The sequence below is a fragment of the Cavia porcellus genome, unplaced genomic scaffold (assembly GCF_034190915.1).
Source record: "Cavia porcellus strain 051 isolate PalLab524CR breed Dunkin Hartley unplaced genomic scaffold, mCavPor4.1 scaffold_2, whole genome shotgun sequence".
Classification (NCBI taxonomy): domain Eukaryota; kingdom Metazoa; phylum Chordata; class Mammalia; order Rodentia; family Caviidae; genus Cavia; species Cavia porcellus.
Genome location: NW_026947485.1, coordinates 110,084,260 through 110,109,500, shown reverse-complemented (window position 1 = coordinate 110,109,500; position 25,241 = coordinate 110,084,260). Strand labels below are relative to the sequence as shown.

The window sequence follows — 25,241 nt, the reverse complement described above, 5'->3', positions numbered from 1 at the left end:
AAAAAGCCAGCTGAGAGAAAGACAAGGGAGGGAAAACAGAGGCCTTCAGGAGCAAGCCAGGGCAAGGCCAGCTACCTACGTGTAGCCACTTACAAAATGAACCACGCAGTCCAGCAAATAAGCCATTCAGACCAAAGGTTAAATGGGCATTACTGCACATGCATCTGCTCAGAGAGACCTGTGCGTTTAGCATCCAAGAAAAAAAGAAATATGAAGCACCTACTCTGCCTGGAATTAAGTGAAAGAGCCTAGTACAGGAGAACTGGAGGTCAAGGTCCAACTCCAGACCTAGGTAACAAAGACCAGCAAAGGGGACTGCCGCTGATTGTTGCTGAAAAGTGCCCCCAGCTCAAAAGAGGGAGATGCAGGAAGGGACCTGAGAGGCCATCTGGACAGTCTGAAAATCAGAGTTCCACTGTGCCTGCAATAGCTTGCACACAGGATTAACAACAAGTTCTGGAGCTGCCTGGAGACCCAAGGCCTTAGTGAGAGGTCTGAAAATCTCGGCGGAGGAAGGAAGGCCCCAGTATGTTTAGTTCAGAGAAAGGAGATCAAGCGCCCCACTCTAAGAGCCCAATCGTCCCTTAGCAGCCGGCAGGACAGCTTGGGGTTCCCATGCACCCCACTGCTCTGCTTGCTCCTCTGTTTCTACCCAGCCCTCACCTCTCACACGGTGCCTTGCTGGGCAATAAGGTCCCAGTCAATAATTCTTTCAGTTGTTAATGACAATAATTAAAATCTCCCAACTCAAATTAAAAAATTTAACAGCACCCCCCAAAAATTAACAAAAATATGCAGTTGTTCTAAGTAATTACTGAAAGCAAAGTTAAGAAAAAACTGTTACTTGAAAGTAGATATAGGGGCTGGGGATTTAGCTCAGCGGCATAAGCGCCTGCCTTGCAAGCAGGCAGTCATGAGTTCCATCCCTGGTACCGATAAAAAGGACAAAAAAAAAAAAAAAAAAAGAAAGTAGATATAGGATTCAAAGTTAAGAATTTTCTAATATGCTGATCTGTCCAATAAGGGAATTGATGTCCTGGGGAAGTGGTGAACTTTCCATCATGAAAAGTAGCCAAGCAAAAGCTGCAGGGCCATATGCTAAGGAGATGCAGAAGAGATGCCTTAATAAATCTCAAAGGTCTATGTCCAACTCAGAATCCCATAAAATAAATCTTACAGCACAACAATCTGAGATACATGTGGAAAATCACAGAGCAGCAGAATTAGCAACCAGTCTTTAAAGTTGAAAGAAGTGCACTGAAGGCAAACAAAAATGTAGATTTACAGACTACCTGGTTAATAAGCTTGCAGCCCATATTACCCTAAAAACTGGGAAGCACCGAAAACAGAAATAAGTTCAGGAAGGGCTTAGTGGAATGAATGAATATTCAGCCCAAGGCAGGTTATCAAAGGCAGCGAAAAATACATTCGAATGCCCCCTGCAAAGGTTGGTGGCACAGTCGGGCACATGTGCCCAGCTTCTGGGGTAAAGCTGCCCTTCACAGGCCACAGCACACAGGACTGAATGGACTGGGACTAGACATGGAGAAGCATACCACACAGCACCTGCCTGCAGAAAGGCCAGACAGTGACTCCCTGAACCATTCCAGCCCAACAATGACATGGGGTCAGGGCCCCTCTGAACAAGCCCTGCCCGTCCCACAGGTAGAAGACCACAGAGCATCACTCACAGTCTGGACAGAGCCTGGTTGTTCTGGAATAACAGTTCTGGCAACATGTGCAGCTGGTTCCGGTTCAGTCGTCTGAAAAAGAGAAGAGTTGGAAATCACCTATGCACGCCCAGGAAATCAGAATGACTTCTCAGCAGGCACCAGATGCAGAGGCACCAGGGTCGTTCAATTCTAGCAGGGTCAGCATGTAATCACAGGGAAGTCACCTCCCCTGGGCCACAGTCCATCTATAAAGTGGGAATTCTGCCCTCCCGCACTTGGGAGGACAGGGACAGAATATTCATCCACTCTCTGGCCCCACCCCCATCATCGCCCTGAACACTTTCGAGAGCCTTCGTGATGGGCAAGGAACTGGTTCTGACCCATCTCTGCCTGACAGCCAGACCCTTGGTGTAAGACGCACCCTATGGGGTGGGAATAGCCAAACACTCCGATTCCTGAGTACCTCTATCTGCTATTTGGCTAAGCAGTGGTTTAATGTTTTTATCATTGCCTTTGGGTCTTTTATTCCAAATGAAATAATTTGATTTATTGTTTTATGATTAATGAAAATGCAGCCTTAAAAAAATAAGAACCCTCAAATAATAGGAGACAAGGTACTCACCTGTATTTTTCTAATTTAACTGTGCCTTTCCATGACAAAAAATTGAGATTTACTTTTTCTTTTTCTGTTTTTTTTGGGGGGGAGGGGTTGCTGGTGGTGAAAAGGACTTACATCCCAGGCAAGCACTCTACCGCTGAGCTATAGCCTCGCTTTTAATGACTGAGTAGTACTCTCGGGTCAGACAGAGACTTTTACAGCATTATAAACACAGGCAGGAGTGGGAAGGCTGGCTCTGCAGTATGGCCTGACAAGAAGACATAGGCAGAAAGGACCCAGATTTGTCCTGGGAAGATGACCAAGTTTAACCAGACCCAACTCTCCCACCTTGATAACTAGTTTTGTCCCTGGAGTTTAGGGTATAATGGAAGACATTGTCTAAATTTTGAAAACTACAATAGACAGTATTAAAAGTTAACAAGTATTGGTTGGCCTCTTCTAACAGCAGCTCAACCCGTCGAGATTTAGCAACCATGAAGTATAGAACCTTGGTCTGTGGACAGCCAGCAGGCCACCACTGAGGGAAGGGAAGGGCAGCAGAAGCAGCATGTCTCCAACACCTGCCAGGCCGGCTAAAACCCCAGGGATGGACACCCAGGCACTGAAGTACCACGCAGCTCCAGCCACTGGTCCACAGCACAGTCTGAGTTATCCAGAGACCACCGTCAGCAGTTTCTTAGCACACCATGATAAAACAGCTCAGCAGAAACGTTCTTCTGGGGAAGAGAAGTTATCTTCCATCTGATAAGTGACAACTGACATGGCCACCACCACATCGGGGACTGCTATGTCCCAGCACAGTTCAGACAGTCACACCTGCCTCTGCAGAAAACCAGCTGAAAGACATTTACTTTAAAGGGGAGCCTCCTAGTGAAACGCTCTTTTGTATTAGGGGGCAAAAAAGGGCCACAAAATAATCCCTAGAACAATAGGAGCAGACACAGCTCACTCCATGTTCCTTAACCCCAGCCAGAAAGTTACTCTAATATTGACACTGTCTGCTAATCACTGGCTTTTGTTTTCTCCCAAGACTTTCTTGTTTTTCTGGTTTCAGATTTTGAAAAACTTTTAGAGGGGAAAGGAATTCAATGCCTTGGTCTAAAGTAAAAATTTAAAGGATGCCAAAGGAGGCAGTCAGCATGGGGGGACAGGCAGGTAACTTAGGAGTGACTGCCCAGTGTCAGCCTCCACCATCCCGCCACCTGCACAGCTGCCTGGCAGACGTGCCTCAGCACCAAGGGGACGCACAGTGAAAAGGTGGGCTTCCTCCCATGGTCTCTTGCAGCAATATCTTCCATCCACAAACGCACCCTCCTCCTTGCCACAACCCACACGAAAAGGTTTCCTGGCACCATCTTGCCTCGTGCTGTGGCTTTCCACAGGTGCCTAATGTTTGCTTGTTGCTTTGTTGAGTTGTCTGTCTTTGATAGATGAGGGAACTGATAGATGTTAAGAGGCGAGTGTCTCACCCAAGTCATCATTGAGTAGTAGCCAGGGGAGTCTCCCCTTCCCCAGCCGCCCAGCTCACAGCGTGGTTGAGCCTGCACCCTACCGTGCCAGCTGCAGCCCAGCAGACGCCATGGCACAGCCACTCAACCCGCACAGCAGGCCTCACTCTCCCGCCTCAACACCCGAGCTTTCTCTCTGCCACAAGAACTAGCAAGGTCTCTCCTCAAGCTTGTTTATGCCATTCATAACTCTTCATGATTACACACCTATTATTATTCATAATTTGATTAATTTGATTCATAAGTATATGAAACAGCAGTGAGAAGAAAGGCTTGTCTCTGCAAAAACTAAGCTGAATGCTTTGGAAAGGTCCAATAAAAAGGAGACCTGACTTAAGTCTCTATCCAGATTGCTTCCAAGGACCTTTAACATTATTTTGTTCTACTTTCGAGAAATCACAGCAAAAAATCATATACAAGGTATTTACGAAGCTGACTGTGGTGGTGCATGCCTGTAATCCCAGTGCTCTGGGAGACTGAGAAGGAAACTCAGGCCCAGTCTTAACCAATTGGCCAGACCCTGACTCAAAAATAAAAAACAAAAAAGGCCGGCGATGTAGCTCAGTGGAAAGGTCCCAGTTTCAGTCCCCAGCACCACCCAAAAAAAAAAAAAAGTATCTGTGAAGAAAGCATACAGAACCATAATGAGGATTTCATATTAAAAAGAAAATCTTAGCAAAAAAAAGAAGAGAAATGCTGGGAAACAGGTCAACGAATGCATATTTCCATGTTTTAATTGAAAAAAAATGTTCACCGTCTGTATGGCTTTTCTATGACTTCCTACTTCAATCAGCCACGATCACTGACTGAGCACTACTGGTGTCCAGTGAGCTCACAGAGAGCGCCACTGAACTGCTGAACTCCAAATTAAGGAAAGAAAGGTTTATTTAGCTCAGTTTGTGGAGGTTTCAGTCCATAATCAGCTGGCTCCAAGGCAGGGTGGCATGGCACAGGGGCAACGCTTCAAGGCAGCAGAAGAGGGCAAAGCAACAAGAGCAGGAGAGGAACCAGCCTCTTCTCCTCCTTGTAATGCCAGCAGGCCACGGGGTGAGCACTGCACTCACACCCTCCACACCCTTCCCTTCAGCAGGCTGAGGAGATTTGCAAAGCCAGGGCCTTGGTCCCCTGCTGAGTCACTTGGTTAAATTTCTGGTCTCCTCAAACTGACACATGGCAAACACCCTAGAGTCACAGGCTCATCCTCTACACCCCGTGGTCTAGAGCCCTGAGTTAGTTAAGATTCCAGACTGCTCAGGTTGACACAGTGTATCACATTACCGTCATTAACATGTATTTTGTTCTAAACCTTTTAAGGAAAGCAAACCCCAGACTAAACATCAGGTCTAGCTGTGAGTTCCTTATCACCAAATTCCAGGCCTGGATGAGGGATACAAAGGCAAGGCTGCCTTCATTTTCTTCCAGTCTGCAAGCGGACAATGAATCGACCACTTTCCTTTCCTTTTGTTTAATACTTTTATTTTCTTTGATGTGAAAGTGAAAGGTGAGGTGTTAGGTTCTGGTCATTAAGAACTCAGGCTTTGCATTGTTGATCACCTTGTATTATGCTTTTACATTATCTATTACGTCCACCCTTTTGATTTGATTGACTCTGTTCTGTTATGTCACATTTGGTTCTACTCCCTTCCAAAAAAGTAATAAGAACTGTGGGAGCAACAAAACCCAAAATGTGTAATTGTCATTGTACAAAAGAGAGGAAAAGAAAGTGCTCTAAACGATATAACTGCATGTATATTTAAGTGTATAAGATAGATAATGATATTACTGAGTTTTATTGGATCATTGAACAGAACTGTTTGCAGTCTCACTGTTGGAATGTCCACTTTATAAGCTTTAATTTTGTAACTTGAACAATTATTTCTAAGATGACAAAATGTAATCCATTAACTAGTGGTTTCCTACTGTTTATTTTTTTTCTGTAAATCTGTATAACTTGTACCCTTTCTCTGCTTTTTTTTTTCCTTAAATAAAATTAAAAAAAAAAAAAGAACTCAGGTTTTGAAGGTGAAATACTCTAGTTCTAATCCCCTATTCTGGGTCATTATAAGCAAGGAATTTACCCTCTGTGTGCCTCTGTCCCACACCTGTAAAATCCCACTGGCCAGCAGAGTTGTGGAGGGATTAAACAGATACTACACAGCAAAGCACTTACCTGGGTCCTGGCACACTGTAATGCACTCAATAAGTATAAGCTGTTACGTTTGTTTATTGTTTATTTGTTTATGGTACCAGTAATCAAATTCATGATCTCACACTTGCAGGCAGGCACCTTGCCGCTGAACTACATCCCCAACCCTAATTACTGTTACGAACTCATTGCAAGAATAAAATTAAAGTTACCTATTTTCTCACCACTTGCTATCACTGAGAATTAATGGTTTTAATTGCTTTCCTCCTCCTATATTCTACTCACAAACTGTTTTTATTTACATCAATGTTACATCTTGCCTTTCCCAGTTAACATATTGTGAGCACATTCCCAAGGTCTTAACTTTTCTTCAAAAACATGATGTTACATTTTGTCTGCACCAAAATGGCTGCTTCCAAATTTTCTATTTAAATACTGTGCAATGAATACTCTGATGTATATGAACTTTATCCATGTCTCTGCTTTGTCTTTTAAAAAGTATCCAAAGAACACGGGCTGGGACCTGTGATACCTACAGCCAAACATTTTGCAGAAGGGACAGATGAGTGACTAGCATGAATGTGAAAACCTGTCCCCTACTTCATCCCACATTTTGTTTTTCATTGTTGTCCATCTAAAAGACAAAAATTAAAAGAGACCCATTTTCGAATTTCAAAGCCCTATTAAGAAACAAATCACACAAATCAGAGCATACCACCACCTTCCCGCTTCTGCGCTGTGGCCCTGAACACCTAACTGACCCTGAGGTGGCCCCTGGGGCTTCCTTGGGAGTCCTCCCTGCCCACCAGCCTCATCCTTTACAAACACACAAATCTGGCCGAGGTGACAGCTCACTGACAGAGCACTTGCTTGGCTTGCTCCAGGCCCTGGGTCTGATCTGCACTGCCAAAAAACAAAAACAAAAAACAAATAATGACAACCAAACATATGATTCAAGGAACGGTGTCTTTGCCTGGGTGAGATCAGATGGAATTCCACTTGTGTGAGTTTTTTTGCATCTCCTGTTTTTCAAGGACAAACGACAGACAGTTACAGTGATAAGGGAGGTGGGGTGCACATTCCACATTTCTCTCTGCCTCCATCTTACCACCTGCAGCTACTTCCGAGAGTGCAGCTGCTCCTGGCTTCACCAGCAAGGGTGGGCAGGCTGGCTGGCTGGGTCCTCCCCTGAGCGCCTGCCAACTCCCTCCCAGTGCCAGCCAGCCCCAGCACCCTCCGAGCCTGTGCCCACCAACACTCACAGCCGCTCAAGCTCCTTCATGTCATCAAAAGCCCCTCGCTCCACAGCTCCGATCTGGTTCTCCATCAGCTGCCTGGGAGCAAAGACAGAAGACAGAACAGGATGTCAAATGAGGGCTCCTAGAAACAGCTGGCATGAGGCAGGAGCCAAGGCAACTCTGCTAGGGCAGCACTGATACAGGACTGAAGCAGGAGTCATGCCCAGGCCCTCGCAGGCCCCACCCTAGGCTAAGTGGATGCATTTCTATACAGCTGCGCAAATCCCCCAACATAAACCCCTCACACGCATGCCCTCCTTTGGCCATGGGCAGGTGTCCAAGGGGCAGAGCAGACAGCTCAGTCCAGGATGGAGGAAGGGAAGCTCTGAACCAAGCAGAGGCCACACGTGCAGCAAACACACCCTGCAGTTGGCAGATGACGCCCGCCCCTCTGCAGGCCCCATCTGCTGAAGACAGGAGCGGGGTGCCCCTGCCAGCAGAACTGTGCGGCTCCGGGGAAGACTGCATCTCCTCACTGCCAATGGGCTGTGGGACCAGAGCGATCGGCTGGGGGCCCTGCTCTTCACCAGCAGGTGAATCGTTGTGTGATAATTTTTGAGATTCTAATGTTTTCTCTGTCTACTCTCAAACAGTGACAGACGTGCTCCTGTGTGGTCTTTGGGCAAGATTAGGGGCAGGGAAGAGGGCAGAAGCTGCTACCAGACTTCCTCTTCTGAAGGCCGGGGTGGGGGAGCACCAGTGGAGAAGGGGGTCCTGGACTAGAAAGGGTCCAAAGTCAGTAGGTTCTGGAGCAAGAGAGGCTCTGTCCAACTCAGACAGCATTGGCCCAATCTCTCCAGCTCCTATAAAGAGCTTCAGAACATTTGGGGACAGGGTCTCTAGGGAGGACCTAGGCGTAGGTCTGATTGGAGAGGACTGTCAGCTTTAAGAAGAGGAAGAGATGCTGAGACTTCCCTAGGTGTACGTGGGGAAGGCTCTATGAGGACAAATGAAAAGGCACCATCTCTAGGCCAGAAAAAGGTGCCTCCCACACCCACCACCCCAGAAACTAAACTTGCCAGCACCTTGGCAGGGGACTCCCAGCCTTCAAAACTGTCTGTTTAAGCTAAATGCCCATCGACTGAGGAATGAATAAAAAGATGTGGTATTTTTATACACTGGAGTAGTACTCAGCTATAAAGAAGGGTAAACTGGGGACATCTATAGGTAAATGGGTGCAACTAGAGACCATACTCACCAGTGAAATACATCAGACACGCATGTGTAAACACTATATTGTCTCGTTGGTGTAAGAAGTCAAAAGAAACAACATATGTACATGTATACAAAAACTAGTTAAGATAGTTATGCTACTGATTTCTCTGAGTTCACTGAAGAGAAAGGTTTGTGCTGGTATTGTTCAGATAATTGAATTCAGATGTCTTGTGCACTGGGTGAATGATTTGGGTTGACAATGTACAATATATGTACCATTGTTGTCCCCCAACTGATGTGTTTTGAAATGTTTAGTTTTTTATTCTTTTTTTTTTTTTTCTCTTTGAAATAAAATGGATTGGGGAGGACTGTCTGTTTAGGCCCCATCCTGTGGCATTCACCGCAGTAGCCAAAGCTGATTAATACAGGGACCTAAGCCTTCTTCAGAGCAGGGCCAGGGATTTAGCTCAGCAGCGTAAGTGCCTGCCTGGCAAGTGCAAGGTCGTGAGTTTGATCCCAGGTACCACAAAAAAAAAAAAGATTCTTCAGAGCCCCATGGCCCTCACTGCCCCCCAGGACTCAGTCAATGGACAAGGGAGCTTATCTGCCCAGCCCAGGCCCTCTGCCATCTGGGTAAGGCACTCGAGGAGCAGCACCCCATACTCACAGCACCCGGAGCTGCTTGAGCCCAGCAAAGTCATTCTTCTGGATCCGGGTGATATTGTTGCCATTGAGTTCCCTGGCAGAGAAAAGAGAAAAAGTGGTGAGAGGCCCCGGCAGGGCCCAGGCCAGGCTCTCAGCGCCTGGCTTCCTCTCCACCTAGCTCCACCCAGTCACCTCACCGACAGGCTGGGGACTCCCAGCTTGGACCCCCAGGTCTGTGTTAAGGTCTGATAAGTGGGGCCCTCTTTGCCAGAAACATTCTGCGAGCAGGAATGAGAAGGCAGGGAACACATAGCTGCAGGTACTGCGGAAAGCAAAACCATGGTTTTTCTACCCTGAAGGTCTCAATCTGGTTGGAGAGACAAGACACTGACCCAGGAAAGAAGTGAGAAAGGAGCCAATGACAGGGGCTGTTCAGATGGCATCCTCACTCAGCCTCAGTTTCCTCATCTGTAAAATGGGGATACTGACAGTGTCCACCTCGTGGAATTCACAGAAGCATAAGCCAGTAGAGAGCATGGGTGGGTTTGCAAGAGCCCCCTTGGCAACACCACAATATCATCATCTACCAGCCCTGGCTCCAGTTAGCTGTCCATACTCTAAGCAGGAGAAGACAGGGAAGCCTTACCCAGTACGGCCTAGGCAAGCCATGGTGCTGACCAATAATGGTGAACCTCTTAGAGACCAAGTCCTCAAACTGGAACCACAAACCCTTAGATTTATCACAAAGCACCCACACTGAACTTAACCATGAATACTGAGGTTTTAGTTTAGAAAAAACCAACTGTTTTCTGATGCTTGGCTACTGGGGTGACGTGGCCTGAGTGCTGACAGAGCCACCACTGGGATGATGGGCTACCGCAGTGATGGTGAACCTTCTAGAGCCTTCAGTGTTAACAAACAGCTCTCTGCAGCACAAGTGCCAGTGGGTTCACCACTGGTCTAGAGCTGCCTCCGCTAAGAATAGCACCACACATCACTGACTTCCACACACCCAAGACATGCATCCCCACGTGAGACTTGCAAATAGCCGCCGTTTCACTTTGAAGAAAGGGCAGCTCTAAGACACCAGCACCTTCCTAAGGCCAGCAGCTGGTAGATGACAGAATCCACAGCCACAGTTGTCTGAGTGTGGGGCCCAGGCTTTCAGCCCAAGTTAACAAGGTCAATGATCAGTTCAACCCACTCCCTCTGCCCTTCCCGGGCACGGCTCCCAATCCTTAGGAGCAACTGAAGAAAAATCTTTCTGTTCCTTGTCTCTCTTCCACAAGGTTCTGAGCAGGGTACGATGCCTCCCCAAGTTAGCAGGCCATTGACAAGCACCCCAGACCAAGCCGCTTCCCTGTCCTAAGTGCCCTGAGGATGCCTTTTCCATGTGACAACGGCCCTTTCCAATGGACAAGGTTTTTAAAAGGTTTTTTGGTTTTTGTTTGGTTTTCTTTGTTCTTTGGTGTTATTTTGTTTTCCATACTGGGGATTGAGCCCAGAATCTTTACACTGACCTACATCCCAGTCCTTTGGTTATTATCGTTGTTTGGGTTTAGTTCTGTTGTTGTTTGTTATTGTTTTTTGTTGGTATTGTTTCTCAAAGTCTCATAAAGTTCCTAAATCACCCAGTTGAGCTCAAACTTTTGGTCCTCCGGCCTCAGTCTCCAAAGAGTATAGTGTGTGTTGTCAGGACCCACTGAAAAGTCTTTTTTTGTTTTTTTTGTTTTGTTTTGTTTTGTTTTGTTTTGTTTTTTGAGACAGGATCTCATATGTAGCTAAGGCTGGCCCTAAACTCACTATGTAGCCCAGACAGGTCTCCAATTTGTGCCAATCCTCCTGCCTCAGTCTCTCCAGTGCTGGGATTATAGGCAGTTGCCACCTTGCCCAGCTGAAAAGTCTTTTCTTCTTGAACTGTAACAGCCCACCAATGTGTTCCTTCTACAACATGACCACTCTTCAAGCATTAAAATCATCATTGCAAGCCCTTTTAAGTGGTTCCCATCCAAGCAAGGCAGTCTTTCTTTAGGTCGTCCTCTGAAACGTCCAAAAGTGCGAGACAAATTTGGTTGTTTTGTTTCCCTTGTTATAAAGGTATGTCAGCCTTACACAGAAGGGCAGAAGGGTTAACAAGTGAAGTGGCTATCAACAGAGCATTGCTTAGCTGAATTCAGCACATCCGTGAAACGAGACGGACTGCACAGCCACTGAAAAGGGTGCATATCTGTTTTGGTTGACAGGGAAAGCCGCCACGACAGAGAAAGTGGTTTACAGCACATCTGTAGGTGAAGAGCCCTATTGCTGTGCATGCATACACCGTGACAGGAGCACCAGCCCGGGCGGGCCGAGGCCACGAGCAGCCCATTAATGACTAACTCTAAGTAGTGGGACGTGAGGTGATTTTAGTTTTGTCTATGCTTTTCTGCATTGTAATTTTAAAACTCATCTATATTTATAAGCTAATATAATATCCAAGTTATTTCATTTAAAAATAAGGGTAATGATGTAATCTTTGAATTTTTTTCAATTTCCTGAAAAATAAAGGAAAAATGAAACCACGCATAAGAATGACCACTAAGAATAACCTCCACCAACATTTTGGAAGATTTTTTCTCTCAAGTCTTCTTTCCTTGGATACAATTTTTATATAATTGACTTAATTCAACAATTAGACTAACGAAACCCTTTCATAGCATCCTAAAGAATGAATAAGGCATAACTATCACACACTTCCACAGCCTTATGCTTGGCTTGCTGCCCTGCGGTGGTTCTAACTAAAGCGTCCCTTCACTTGGGTGTGTCACGTGCCTAAACTGCTCCCTGCTCCCTGCTCCTGGAACACCTGGCTTGGTTTGACATTTCTCACTTAAAAACAATACTGCATAAGTCTCGGTGGGCATCTAAGAAGAAGACATCCCAGAAAAGGAATTACTCAGTCAACGGTCATGAGAAATCCAATGAATCTTATCATCTTTTTTTATTCCTTCTCACAGCAGCCACGGCTCATAAAGCAGTGTCCATGATAAATACTCCCATTTCACAGGTAGGAAAATGAAGGCAAAAACAACTGCTAAGACAAGGCCCAAAGGAAACCTAGGAATGCTAAGGATGGAATCACAAAGGAGGGTTGGGGATGGACAAGCCAACAGATCTTCTGATGACAACTAGCACTGCAGGCCTCTCTCCCCCTTTTATACCAGTGTATGCAGGGCAGACACAGGGGCGTAGCCCTGCACCCAAGCCCTGCCGCCGCCCTCACTTCCTACCTATCACTGGGCCTGCTCAAGAAGAGAGACCTGGCCAGGCAGAGAGGAGGAACAGTGCAGACAGCAAAGGAAATAAAACCTCCCCCTCGGAGGCCTCACTGCTGGTTTCCGGGCAAGACTGTCTCCCATCAGCCTCACTCTCTACCTAATGCCAGGGCTGTTCCTTCTCTCTCCACCCCCAAGCGGAGGAAGCAGCTCAATAGCACGTAGGGTGCATTATTGCCACTTAGGCTGTGAAAAGGCCTCCACTTGAGAGGCTACCTCCCTCCTCAGCAGATGGCCACAGGATGAGTTTTTATTCTGAGCCAGGCAGGTCCACTTGACCCCCTGAAGAAGCTGCTGGAATGAGGCAAGGGGTCACTGTTCCACAGCTTGCTTGGCCTCTCCAACAACAGGTGGTCCCTCAGTGTTGCCATGGAGATCCCAGATCCAGCAGCTGCCAGTAACTTGCAGGAACCCCAAGACTATTGCAGCTGGAACGGCAGGTAGCAGTGGGCCCACTGGAACAGTCTCTGGCCTAGTGTCTCCAAGAACCTAGGACCCAGGCCTAGGTCTCCATGGGTCACCACAGGTTACACTCACACGTCACCTTATTGGGCACTTACTGTGTGAAAACCTTAGGCCCGGCTGTAAACACACTGCATCTCACTGGCCTCAACACAGGAGGTGAGTCATGTCTTCTCCAACTTGTGGATGGGGAAACTGAGGCAGCCTGGTGAAGCAACTTGCCCATTACCATCCAGCTAAAAACACAGCACGCACTGAGCCCAGAACCACGTGACTCCTTGTCTTTCCCTACACCACCACACTTCGTGCTGCTGGACGCAGCCTGTTCCATCATCACCCTGTTCCCTCGTCCCAAGCACTCAACCTCAGACAGGGCTGAAGAGTCACTTTGGGAGCTTAGACTGGAAGCCTTGCTCCAGAGCCCTGTAGTGAGACCACATTAGACAACTCTCTGCTCTGCCATCACTCTGCATGTGTGTCTTGGTTAGGCACCTTAACGCCTCTGTTCCTCAGTTTCCCCACTTGTAAAATGAGGATGACGTTAGTGCCCACCTCTTAGAGATGTAGTAGGGTTAGGTGACTTCCTGTTTCTAAAACACCAAGAACAATGCTGGGCCTGTTAGTCCTCTCCATATCGTGTTACCTGCAGTAATGATTTCTGCCACTACCATTGGTATTTTCCTCATGGACCACAGCTTCCTCGGGAGGTGGTGTCTCCAGCTCAGGCGGGGCCTGGACTGGCAGAGCCAGGCTGAGCAGGAGGAGCTGGCTACTTTCTCCCTGGGATGCTAAAGACCAGGACAGACTCTCTAAGATAGTTCTCTCACTTCCCAAAGTGGTGAGTTCACCCTATCTTTCTCCCAGGGTGTAAAGATGGCAAATGCCCCAATGTCTGTCAATTCCTGGACTGAAAAGAAAACCCCAGTGACAACAGAATTGGAGAAAATCCTCCAAAGCAAAGTTACCAAGGAAAAAACAAAAACACACAAGGATTTTTTCACTACTCTTAGGATATAAGAATTTGAGGGCTCGCTTCTGCAGTGTATATTCTAAAATCGGAATGAAACACAGAAGATTTGCACGGCCCTCGCACAAGGATGATACTCAAATTAGTGAAGCACTCCACATTAAAAAAAAAATTTCGGGGCTGGGGATTTAGCTCAGCGGCATAAGCGCCTGCCTTGCAAGCAGGCAGTCGTGAGTTCGATCCCCGGTACCGATAAAAAGGAAAAAGACAAAAAAAAAAAAAAAAAAAAAAAATTTCATCACCTGCATCTGGGTGTCTTTTGAGAAACAAAACATGGACCCTCACATTTGCTAGGACTGCAGGAAAAAAAAACACCCTAAGCGTTCATGGGCAGCTCTGGGGTCTCCCTGTACTTCCTTCATTTGCATTTTTCATCCTGGAATGCCTCTCACTGTAAGTGAGAAGACCTCCAGGGCTAGGAACCCATTTCTTAGCTCTGTGCTCTGAAATCCGACCTCAGCCACAGCCAAATCACAGAACTGAAGGTCTGCAGCCAAGCCCAGAGAGCTTGGAGGGGGGAAGACTGTCCCTCCACCACCACTGTCCTGACCCCAGGCCTGAGAACCACAGACCCCAGCACCCCCCAGCAGCCCTGCAGAGCCCCCAAACGGCTTTCTCACGTTCTTCTGGTTCCCCTCCAATTTGCTCACTAAGCCACAGCCAGTGTGGTCTTTACAAACTGCAAACCTGATCAAGTCCCTCCCTATTTAAACCCTTCGATGAATCCCCATTGCTCTAGGAATCAAGACAAAAATGTCTCTACACAAACTACAGGTCCTGTGTGGCCTTCCTTATCTGCCATCCCATCAGCCAGTCCCTTTCTAAAGACACACGCTGTCGGCTTTTTCTTATCTGTCTTCTTGGGCCCTAACACAGGGCAAAACGCAAGACAGATGTTTCAGTAAGGGTTTCTTTCTTTCTTTTTTTTTTTTTTTTGAGACAGGGTCTTACTATGCCTTGAGCTCACTTTGTAGCCCAGGCTGGTCTCAAACTCGCAACAACCCTCCTGCCTCAGCCTCCCGAGTGCTGGGATTACAGGCGTGAGCCATCACCCCTGGCCTCAATAAGGATTTATTGAATGCAGGAATGAATTTGCATTAAATTGACATAGCAAACCGAATTGAGTGAAGTGATGTTTCTATGTTTCCCTACTCAAAAAACAAACAAACTTCTACTAGTTACAAGTGTTCTTCCCAAAATGGGCAACACCCATTGCGGACAACACCCACTTTTCCCACACCATCCTCTCTCCAGGTCCTTCCCTTCCCCAGGTAAACCTAATATGGGCAAGAAACTAGTGCCCTGAAGGTCCATGCTGCCGAGAAAGGAAGCTGGGCACTTTCAGCAGGAAGGGTGGGAGGAATGGCTGTCCTCTATCAGTTCGGGGCTTTCTCAGGCCTGGGACAAGGGCCTTTCCGGCCAGGCACTGTCCCTGGTGCTTCACCATCCCCAGCACCACATAATTCTCACCACGGCCCTCAAGGCAGAGCCTCAGCCTACACTTGAGGAAACTGAGGCTGGTGGTGAAGGGGCAGCACCTGACTCAGGGTTTCGGCTGAAGAGTCACGAGCCTGGGCTTGGAGCCAGCTTTGCTCTGTACCTTCTAGAACCTCGGGCAACACTTTTCTCAACACAGTTGGAGTGTGGTCTGTCCCTTCCAAAGCTCATGTGGATATTTAATCCCCATAATCAGGCTGTAAGAAGCAGGAATAGGAGGGACCTTTATGAGGTGATTAGTGCTCTGTCCTCGGGAATGGATTAATCCGTTCATGTGAGTAATGGATTAATAGGTTAATGGATTATATTAAGCATGGGTCTGTTCTAAAAGTCAGCTGAACCAGGTCTCCTGTGGTGTGATTCCCTGCACCACATCAAGACTCTGCCAACACAAAGGCCATCATCAGATGTGGCCCATTGACCTTGGGCCAGAACCAGGAGCCAAAATAAACGTCTTTTTTAGATTACATCCCCAACCGTGGTACTGTGTTATTGGCAACAGAAAACAGACTAAGACATCTCATCTCTCAGCCTCAGCTCCTCATCTGGAAAAGGGAGATTGCAATGGGCTATACCCATTAAAGGCTTCTGGTGGATGGAAGGTGAGGGCAGGAGGCTGGAGGGCTCCGAGGGTGCAGCCTGGGGGTGTGAGAGGCAAGGGCAGTGGACAGGGAGCCTTGGCCTGTCCTCAAGAGGCTCTGAAGTCCGAGACCTAAGGACAGCAAGTCAGAGGCTCAGCCCTCAGAGAGCCAACTTTGGCCATGAATTGTCCTCAGCTCCTCCTCGGGAAAACCCCAGGCCCTCACCTGCAGGGCTGTAGCTGAGCTCCCCTAGCCCCTTCAACTCACCCGCCTCCCCCTTACTCGCCCTCCTCTAACCTGCTTCCTCCAGGACACCCACATGACTCCTCCAAGGGAGCTAAGATAGCAACTTGAAGCTGTGCTCAAACAAGGTCCTTTAGGAAAGACCACCTCCCCTGCTAGGCTTCAAGAGGGAGAGGGCACATCTGGCTCCTCACTGCCACATTCCCAGCACATTCCAGGGCACCTGGCACATAAGCTATATCAACCTAAACACTGAGCGGACCGCCCCACAAAGCCTGGCGGCTGCTGCTCTGACCAGCCAGGCCCTGGCACACACTCCCATCTCCCCAGCTGAGCCTTCCCCATGCTCACCAGGCCACTGCAGGCAATGCCCCACTCCTGTGTCACAGAGCTGCCACAGGCCAGACACCAACCCAGTGCTGCAGCCCCCTGCTGGGTAAGAAGTGAAGTCCTAGAGACAGGCGTTAGGGGCCCCATGCCAGGGCAGACTGGCCTGGCTTCTTTCGTTCATTCACTTGCTTGCTAGACATTCATTCGGTACCTGTAAAACACATCAGGACTTAATATCTTATTTGGAGAAGACCCATGTTGCTGGCTGGCACACAAGGAAGGTGTCTGGGCTGGAAGTGAAGGCTGGGGAGCAGAGTGGGGGCAGCAGGAAGGTGGGGTGCAGCCCAGACACCTTCCTTGGATGCCAGCCAGCAATGTGGGTCCTCTCTACGTATGGGTAAGCAGAATCCAGTCATGGCCACCTCGCCTTTCTTGTCCTAATGTTAAGTAGTGATGGGTTTTACAGGCAACAAATGAATGTGTAGCAAGCAAGTGAATGAATGAAAGAAGCCAGGCTTTACTGAGATGTGGAAAGCAGCAAATTTTAAAACCAAACACACATTTCAGAGCCTCAAAACTCAAGCACTCACAGCTAATCACTTAGCAGCCAGCTGTTTGACCCTGAACATACGGTTTTACCCATCTGAACCTTTTCCTCACCTCTGAAGCAAGATTAGTCTTTCTTCCAGGACTGTTGAGAAGGAAAAGCAAAACATAGATAAAGCACCTCACTCAAGACTGGCATGAAGAAGGAGCTCTGAGCAGGGACCACAGACACCTCTGGCCTGTGCCCCTCTCTGACACGTAAAGGCCCTCCTCTGCTCCTGCCCCCAACGGCCCTGCTCCCTCCTTCCCGCAGTTTGCACCCAGCCCCTCTTCTGGCTCCAGTCTTGGAGCGGCTCCTCCTCGGTGCTTGGCTTCTCCTCGGCTTTCCCCACCACCTACTCTCTCCTGCTCCTGGCCCTCCGCTGCTCCCAGGAAACAAGGCAGCCAGCTTCCCGTGACACCCCTCCAGCTCCAGCAGCTTGCCTTGGGCCTCTTGCTCCCAGACTGACAGCTCCTTCACCGCTCACTCTCCTCCCCAGATCCAAACTCCTCTGGCTTCTGCGGTTGAAGTAGCTCAGCATTTGGCCAGACTTTGGCTCCCTGTGCCAACAGCAGGCAGGAGCTGGTTCCCCCCTGCCACTTCCTCTTCACCTCTCTCCCTGTTGGTATGCGCAGAAGCCCACCCTCCTGCAGCCTCAAAGGATGTGCTTTTCTTCATCTGGAAACCCCAGCACCAAGTGTGTGTCCTGAGCACTCCAAATTCCCAAATCTAAGTTTCCTGAATCACTTTTGCCTCCCAACTGGTCTTTCTGGAATGGGCCTGGGAACCTGCACCTTATCCCAGCTGTCCTGCTGACATGCCTGATTCCAGAGCTCAGCTGTGCTCAGAGCTCAGCTGTGCTCGGCCACAACACTGCCCTCCCAGACTGCCTTAGTTACTTTTTTACTCCTTGTTGAGACAAAATACCTGATGCCCAAAATTAGGGAAGGAAAGGTTTATTTCTTACAGTTCTTGGAGGATTCAGTCAATACTCAGCTAGCTCCAAGCGGCAGGGTTCAGCTAGCTCCAAGCGGCAGGGTGCCACAGCAGGCTGCCTTGCATAGCTGGCTGCAAAGAGCAAACCAGCAAGAGAGACACACCTTCTTCCCCACTGTTACACTATATGCTGGCTCCACTCTTAGGCAGGCATAGCACTCACACCACCAATCCAAGCGCTAGACAACGAACCAATCACAAAGCTAGATTTGATCGAGTCCATAATTATATGAGTCTTGAGAGCCACTAACGTAAATTATGACACAGACTCAGACCTCAAGGCCCACAGGTCCTCCCCACCCACCCTCTGCTGCATTCTTTCCCACAGTGCCTGAAGGAGCCACAACTCTGCAATGTCTATAGTACAGTCCTGCTGCTACTATAATGAGTCACCACATACTCAGTGGCTGAAAAAAATACAAATCCATTGTCTTCTATGCTGGGGGCCCAAAGTCTCCACTCAGTCCCTCTGGGTTAAAATCGAGGCAACAGCGGGCTTGTATTTCTTCTGGGTGCTCATAGGTAACCTTGTCTCTTTCACGTCCACATTCCTTGGTTTACAGCCTCTTCCTCACATCACTCCAGCTTGCTGCATCCATCACCATGTCTCTGACCCTCCACACCTCGTAGGAAAAACTACTGATTACACTGGATCCACCTAGATAACCCAGGGCATCCCCCACCTCAAGACCCTCAACTTTACATCTGCAAAGGCCTCTTTACCATGCAAGGTAGTGCACTTACAGGTCCCAGGGCTTCACTACTGGACATCTTTGGGTGCCTTTACTCAGCCTACCACAACGGCATTGTTCTCTAAACCTACGAAATGTCAAAACAACTCACTGCATACACATTTTCAGAACACTGACAATATGGCAAGCAACAGAATTATAAAGGCATGAGACACAGTCCCTGCCTCAAGAAAGTTAAAACCCGAAGTATCCATCAACCCGAAGTATCTTATCAAAAAGGAGGAAGAACAGCATGAGAAATCCCTAACAGAATGAAGAGATAACCCACAATATGGGAAGAAATGTTTGCCAGCTGTTCCTCAGACAAAAGATTATTACCAAGAATATATAAAGAACTAAAAAAAAAAAAAAAATCAAACCTCCCAAATTTAAAGACCCAATCCAAAAATGAATATCTGAGATAAATACACACTTCTCTGAAGAAAAAACACAAACAGCAAAGAAATACATGAAAAATTGTTCAAAATTACTGGTTATTTGAGAGATTCAAGCTAAAACAACACTGAGATTTCATCTCACCCCAGAAAAATGGCTATTATCAAGAAATCAACCAATAAATGCTGGGGGTTTGCAGAAAAGGGACCCTTTTCTACTGCTGGTGGGAGTATAGACTGGTGCAACCACTGGGAACAATCAGTGTGGAGATTCCTTTAAAAACTAGGGTTGGGGGGCTGAGGATTTAGCTCAGTGGCATAAGTGCCTGCCTTGCAAATGGCAGTCCTGAGTTCCATTCCCAGTACCACAAAAAAAGAAAGAAAGAAAGAAAAAAACTAGGGTTGGAGTCCCATTGACACAGCTATTCCCCTACTAGGTATCTTCCCAGAAGCATTAAAAACATAGTACCACAGCAATATATGTGCATCCATGTTTATAGCAGCACAATTTGTAATAGCTGGATCTTGGAAACAACCCAAATGCCCATCAATTGAAAAATGAATAAAAAAGATGAGGTATTTTTATATAATGCAGTATTACTCAGCTATAAAGAAGGATAAATTTGAGGCTTTTGTAGGCAAATGGATGCAACTAGAAACCATACTCATAAGTGAAATAAATCAGACTGGCATGTGTAAACATTGTATTGTCACCCTAGTGTAAGAAGTTGGAAGAAATTATATATATATACATACATACATATATATATATATATAAAAGTTAAGGTGGTCATATTACTAATTTCTCTTAGTTCATTGAAAAAGATTTGTGCTACTATTGTCTGGACAGTTAAATACCAATATTTTATACTCCGAGTAACTAATTTAAAGATAACAATACACAATGCATTAACCATTGTTAACCTCTAATTATCTTGTTTTTAAATTTTCTTTTTCTCTTTAAAATAAAAAATGGTAAGATTCTCTTCCTTATAAAAGAATTTCAACTAATAAATGTGAAAGGAATGAAGATAATATAAAATCACAATCACAGAATAATTATTACAGGCAAGATTCATTAAGACAGTTGTTTCAATTAGTAAGTGAGAATAAAAGACAAAACAAGACACCACAGAGCCTCAACGTATCTCCTCCAAGCTGGGTGTAGTGTCACATGACTGCAATTCCCACCACTCAGAAGGGGACAATCCCAAGTTCAAGGCCAGCCTGAGCCACTTAGTGAGATCTAGTCTTAAAAGGGCTGGAGGCATAGCTCAGTGGTAGAAAACCAAAGGTTCAATCTCCAGTACTAAAAAAAAAAAAAAAAAAGAACAAAAATATATATACATATAATATATATATGCTAATTTCTTAGATTTGGTGATTGTGCTGTGGTTATTAATGTTGGAGAAAGCTGGTGAAGAACTGTTAGGGTGGTTTTTACAACTATGTTATCCACCTCAAATTATTTTGAAATGAGTGCTTTTTAATTAAAAAAAATAATAATAATGCGGTAATAACAGCCAAACTTTTGCCACAAACAAGCCAGGAACCAGTCACCATAATCTACTGGCCTCCCCACTGCCAGTCTCCCCTACTCCCAATAATTCTCCACAACAAAGCCAGCGACTGAATTTATGAAAACATCACTTGTCCTCGTCACTCTCCACTCAGACCCCAGGGCAGGTACTCAGAGTCTTGTCAAAAAGTCAAAAAGCAGCTGGGCTTGGCTGTCACCTCTGTAATCCCTGCACTGTGGCAGGCTGAGGCAGGAGGATCACAAATTCCACCTAGACTGGGCAACTCGGCAACTAGGACAGACCCCGTCTCCAAGAAGAAAGAGCGGGGGTACAGGGTTACATCTCTGAAAATCTAAGTAAATATGACGATAACAAATTACAACTCAGTGACTAAAATAATAATCCACATGATTATAACAAACAGATGGAGAGAAGAAAAGTCCTTCCCAACAGTAGAATGCCAGCTAACAGCAGACATGATGAAATTAGCAATTCAAGGGGTGCTAAAACCAGTGGATCGAGGTTTGATGAAGAACAGGATATGCTATGGCCTTAAAGTATCTCTCCATAACAGCGCCTGCCGATAAGCACGAGGTCCTGAGCTTGATTCTTGGTACCAAAAAAAAAAAAAAAAAAAAAATCTCTCCATAAACTACTTGTTAATAACATATTTTAAAAAGTTATTTTCAGCAAAGAGGCCTGGCAGAAATCAACTTAAGAAGGGATCAAAGCTAAAATCCCCAATATTGGGACAAACCAGCACCACATTCCTTCCAACACGGCATGAGGAAGGGTTAAGGGGAGGGCACCACGCCGCTGACCTGGCCTCAACAAGATGGTCGAGAATGATAGAGGAGCTACTCCAAGTGAGAGGCCACAAAGCAGCCGTGACGAGTGAATGCTACACGTGATTAGGGCAGCATTCTGTACATGTGGGAAAAACCACCATCCAAGATAACATTGGGATACCTGATGAAACTGGAATATGAACTGTGGAATAATATTGTTTCGATGTTAAATTCAATACTCTTACTTTTTGCTTGTTTGGTTGGTTTTGGTTTTTTAATATAAGGTCTCACTATGCTGCCCAGGAAGATTTTGAACTTGTGGCAATCCTCTTGCCTTGGCCTCCCAAATGCTTGGATTACGGTCATATGCCACCATGTTTGGCTCCTCCATTTTTAGAAAACATACAAAAATTTAAAGGAAAAAAAATTACCTGAGTGTGGTGCCTCTCACCTATAACAACAGCACTCTGGGTGCTGAAGCAGGAGGATCCCAGGTTTGAGCCCAGTCTGGGCAACTCAGCAACTTGGTGAAAACTTGTCTCAAAATTAAACATTTTTCAAAGGGCTGGAGAGGTAGCTTAGTGACAATGCCCTGGGATCAATCCCCAGAAGCACAAAATAATAACAACAACAACAATAATAATAGAAAAGTTACAATGTGTCCAACCTATTCTTAAATAGTTCAAAAGAATTTTTACATGGATCAGTGTGTGTAATACACGATAAAGCAAATGGAACAAAATTTGAAGAACTGAATTAGGGTAAAAGATATAAAGATATACAGGAGTTCCTTATAAGATTTTTATATTTTGCTTCAACTTTACAGGAAGCTTGAAATTATAACAAAATCATACGTTACAAAGAGCACAACAGACCTTCAGAGGTTGTGGGGGATTGATGAAAATAGTCTAAAATGGGGTTGTGATGATGTTTGCACAACTCTGTTAATTTATTTAAAAATCATTGAGCTGTTAACAAAATTAATAAAAAGCCTTACACAGGAGTGCACACCTGATGTCGGATGTCCGCTCATTCCTCAAAATCTCTGCCAGAGCTCACCCCACAATCTTCGCCCCACGGGTGGGTCGGCCCTACCCACTCTCAAGCGCAAGGCTCCCGTCTTCTGTGTGGCCCCAATTCCCTTACCCTCACCTCACTGCTCTGCTTCCAAATCTGCCAGGTTAAACCCCAGCCCACCCCACTCCGCCACTGTGGCAACGTCACCCTTCTCCAGCCTCTCGCTCCATCTAATGACCCTCATCATCCTCACTTGTGCGCTGATGGGACACTGGCGCCATGGAAAATAGTACTCTAAGCACTTTAGATGGATTATCCCATGTAAACAAAGAACCCGCTGTCACTGGCTCCATTTTACAGGCAGAGAAATCAAGTCACAAGTGAGCCGCCCTGCATCACCCAACTGGAGCCAATAGAACCAGGATTCAAACTGAGCCGATCTGGCGCTAGAGCCTATGCTGGTGGTCACTGTGCTCCTCGTCCTTGCAGAGTCCTTGCATGTTTATTCTTTCTCCCCGCCAGGCTTCAAGAGCCCAGAGAAGCGGACTCCTTGCACAGACCTCTCTTAATGCTATGCACCCGGCAGGTGCCCAACAGCTGTTTGTCTGCCACAAGCGGGGTTCCAGAAAGGAGAGGAGGGGTCATGAGCTCGGTCAAAAAGAGAAGCCAATTCTCCACCCCCGAGTTAGCCAAGCTCCCTGGCTACTGCCCAAGGCCCGGCCGTCATCTGCTCTGGGTAATAAGTATTTGTATGGCGATAATTACAGCATTTGGGAAGAAAATCCCATTAAGCAAGAGCCCTGCCGAGCTGCTAATGCCGGCACAGAACTGGAGGCGGCAACTCTGCCAAACACACGTCTGCTCCCAATAATGCAGGAGCTGCCGGGCCCCACCGCTCGGCAGCCAGCCCCAAAAGAGCACTGCCCCCCCCCCCTTGCTGGCAACTTCGAGCAGCCTGGACCACCAAGAGCCAGCCCACAGCCAGCGAAGGGGGACCAAGGAAGGTGGTCCGTCCTCGTGTGCTGCCCACAGCTACTGGGGTCCAGGGGCTGCCTGGTGAGGGAAGAGAAGGGCCACCACAGTGAGACCCAACACTGAGGGGTACCCAATCCCTTCAGGTGCCTGCTGTTCCCTGTCACCTTAATAATAGCCACTTGCTGTCTACAGCCCAGTGCACAGCTTTCTTGGAGTGTTACTGCATCAGCCCGAGGGTCCTCTCATCTCCCCCAATTATGGGCAAGAAAATGAGAGACCTGGGAAGCACACTTTCCTCCAGAGCACTTATCCCAGCTTGCAATTATGTGTCGATTCTCATATTGTGTCATTCATCTCTAGCTCCCCTGCTGGACTGAAACTCAGGAAGAGAAGGACATTTTCACCAAGCACTCAGCACAAGTCAGATCCAATAGACAGCACTCTCTGTGGAATGAGTGGATTAAGCGCCGTAACTCCCCCAATGTGACCCTGCTGCTGAGAGGCAGGGTGAAGCTAAAAACCAAGAGTGCTCATCTCCAGAGTTGAGCGTTATCACCTCCACACTGCTGGCCCTGCTCCTGACTCCAAGTCCAAGGAGGAGAGGACAAAGGTGCAGGTGTGGGGAGCACGCGCCCTGAGCAGGCAGAGTCCAGAGAGCAGTGTGCAGCGTGCAGCAGGGCCAACATCCAAAACCCTAATCCCAGGTCCCTTCTGCCCCACCCAAACCCTCAAGCCTTTAGCTTGGGCTTCTCTCAAATAGCAGTGTTATCACCTGTTTGAATCGAAGAGCACTTTGGCAAACAGCATGTGGGAATCCTTGCAAAGATAAGACCAGGGGAGAGAAGAACACCAAGCTCTCTGTGCAATCCCTCCCTGACTTACTCCTGTCAACCTGCAGAGCTGTCACTGTCCCTTTTACCTGCAGAAATGCAAGTGGAAGGACAGCACCAGGGCTCAACCCCAGTCATTCTGAGCCCAGCAATAAGTCCAGCACAGGCCACCATATCAAAGCCTACAAGAACAGGAGACCCACCCTGCCAGGAGGTCCCTCCCTACACTATGCTGAGGAGTCTACTGCAGGGTACCACACCAGACTTCCCAGAGAGTCCAGACTATGGCGACAGGTATGGCTTCAGTGGCCACTGGCCCCACTCACCACTCAACCATTGTTTGGCATTAGAAACAGGCTCCCCACATCATCAGCCCTGGGATGCCCTGGGCAGTCATCCTTGCATGTGACCACCCAGCCCTAGTGAGTGAGGGGGACTTCCAGCATCAGTGAGCTGAGCCCAGAGAAAGAATGGCTTCTAGAGCATGCACCAAGCTAGGACAGGGTTGACAAACTTGTCAGCAGAGGCAAGAGAACATAACCAAGTCAAGAGAGCAGATCCCCTGGGGGAAAACAGATGCCAGCAGGCCTACTTTCCTGTGGATCCCACCCCATCTCTCTCCATCCTTGGACAATCTGCCAGGGGCAAGATAAATGCCTCTCCCCTCTCTGCAGCCATGACAGAATCTTTGGCAAGCTTAAAATGCAAGTGCCCAAGGTATAGGGAGGAAGCAGAGAAAAGATACCCGAGTCCAAAAGATTTTTTAAATTAAGGGGGAAAAAATCCAATAGAAAGTCACAGTCCTCAAGCAGAAGGAAAAAACAAGTTAACAGTGGCCATGGATGGGTTCCCGCCAAGCCTGGGTCCTACAAAGGGATGACATTTCCCAGGCCTCTTTCAGCACC

General features: G+C 47.2%; 1 protein-coding gene and 1 non-coding gene across 6 annotated transcripts in view; one reads left to right on the top strand and one right to left on the bottom strand.

The window, feature by feature from the left end:
• Slit1 (slit guidance ligand 1) overlaps positions 1-25,241 on the bottom strand; it is a 160,683-nt gene that overhangs the window by 131,967 nt on the left and 3,475 nt on the right. For 3 of the 5 annotated variants that reach the window (XM_013143556.3, XM_063245131.1, XM_003479561.5), the window contains exons 2-4: positions 9,067-9,138; positions 7,209-7,280; positions 1,692-1,763 (exon numbers count right to left, since the gene is read on the bottom strand). In XM_013143556.3, coding sequence (XP_012999010.1) covers positions 1,692-1,763; positions 7,209-7,280; positions 9,067-9,138 — 216 coding nt within the window. Of the gene's footprint in view, positions 1-1,691; positions 1,764-7,208; positions 7,281-9,066; positions 9,139-17,158; positions 17,230-18,051; positions 18,182-25,241 lie in introns of those variants that run through there. The other 2 variants (XM_063245133.1, XM_063245132.1) reach the window with 2 other exon arrangements.
• Positions 13,850-13,952, top strand: LOC111754544 (U6 spliceosomal RNA). Its single transcript, XR_002789221.1, has one exon. It is a non-coding gene; the product is annotated as a U6 spliceosomal RNA (small nuclear RNA).